Below are 282 nucleotides of genomic sequence, written 5' to 3'. Positions count from 1 at the left end.
AAGGTCGCTGGTGTGCCCACCTCCTCCTCCTCCTCTTCCTCATTAATAATCACCTCCAGGTTGGACAAATAGAAAGTTTGCTCTTCCTCCTCCTCCTCTTCTTCCTCACTGCCCAAGCCCGGTGGTCTGCTGGATGGAGACTCGAAGAGAGGGGAAGAGCCGGGGGCTGGTGCAGCCTCATCCCCCGAGGTGACATCAAGGGGCTGTGCCACCTCATGGGTCAGCCACTGGCAGAAGACGTCCCCAGCCTCGGAGAGCTGGAATAGCAGCAGGGGCTCCTGG

General features: G+C 59.6%; 1 protein-coding gene across 1 annotated transcript in view; it reads right to left on the bottom strand.

Annotated features, from left to right (window-relative positions):
• Nucleotides 1-8: 8 nt before the first annotated feature.
• The window catches only part of TAF1C (TATA-box binding protein associated factor, RNA polymerase I subunit C), a gene marked incomplete at both ends in the record, with an annotated part of 2,267 nt that continues 1,993 nt past the window's right edge, over nucleotides 9-282 (bottom strand). The window contains one exon of the mRNA XM_029086628.1: nucleotides 9-278. Within this exon, the coding sequence (XP_028942461.1) occupies nucleotides 9-278 (270 nt within the window). The remainder of the gene's footprint in view (nucleotides 279-282) is intronic.

The sequence above is a fragment of the Antrostomus carolinensis genome, unplaced genomic scaffold, assembly GCF_000700745.2.
Source record: "Antrostomus carolinensis isolate BGI_N321 unplaced genomic scaffold, ASM70074v2 scaffold29458, whole genome shotgun sequence".
Classification (NCBI taxonomy): domain Eukaryota; kingdom Metazoa; phylum Chordata; class Aves; order Caprimulgiformes; family Caprimulgidae; genus Antrostomus; species Antrostomus carolinensis.
Note: the sequence above shows the minus strand (reverse complement) of the source record. Positions and strands in the feature narration are given on the sequence as shown.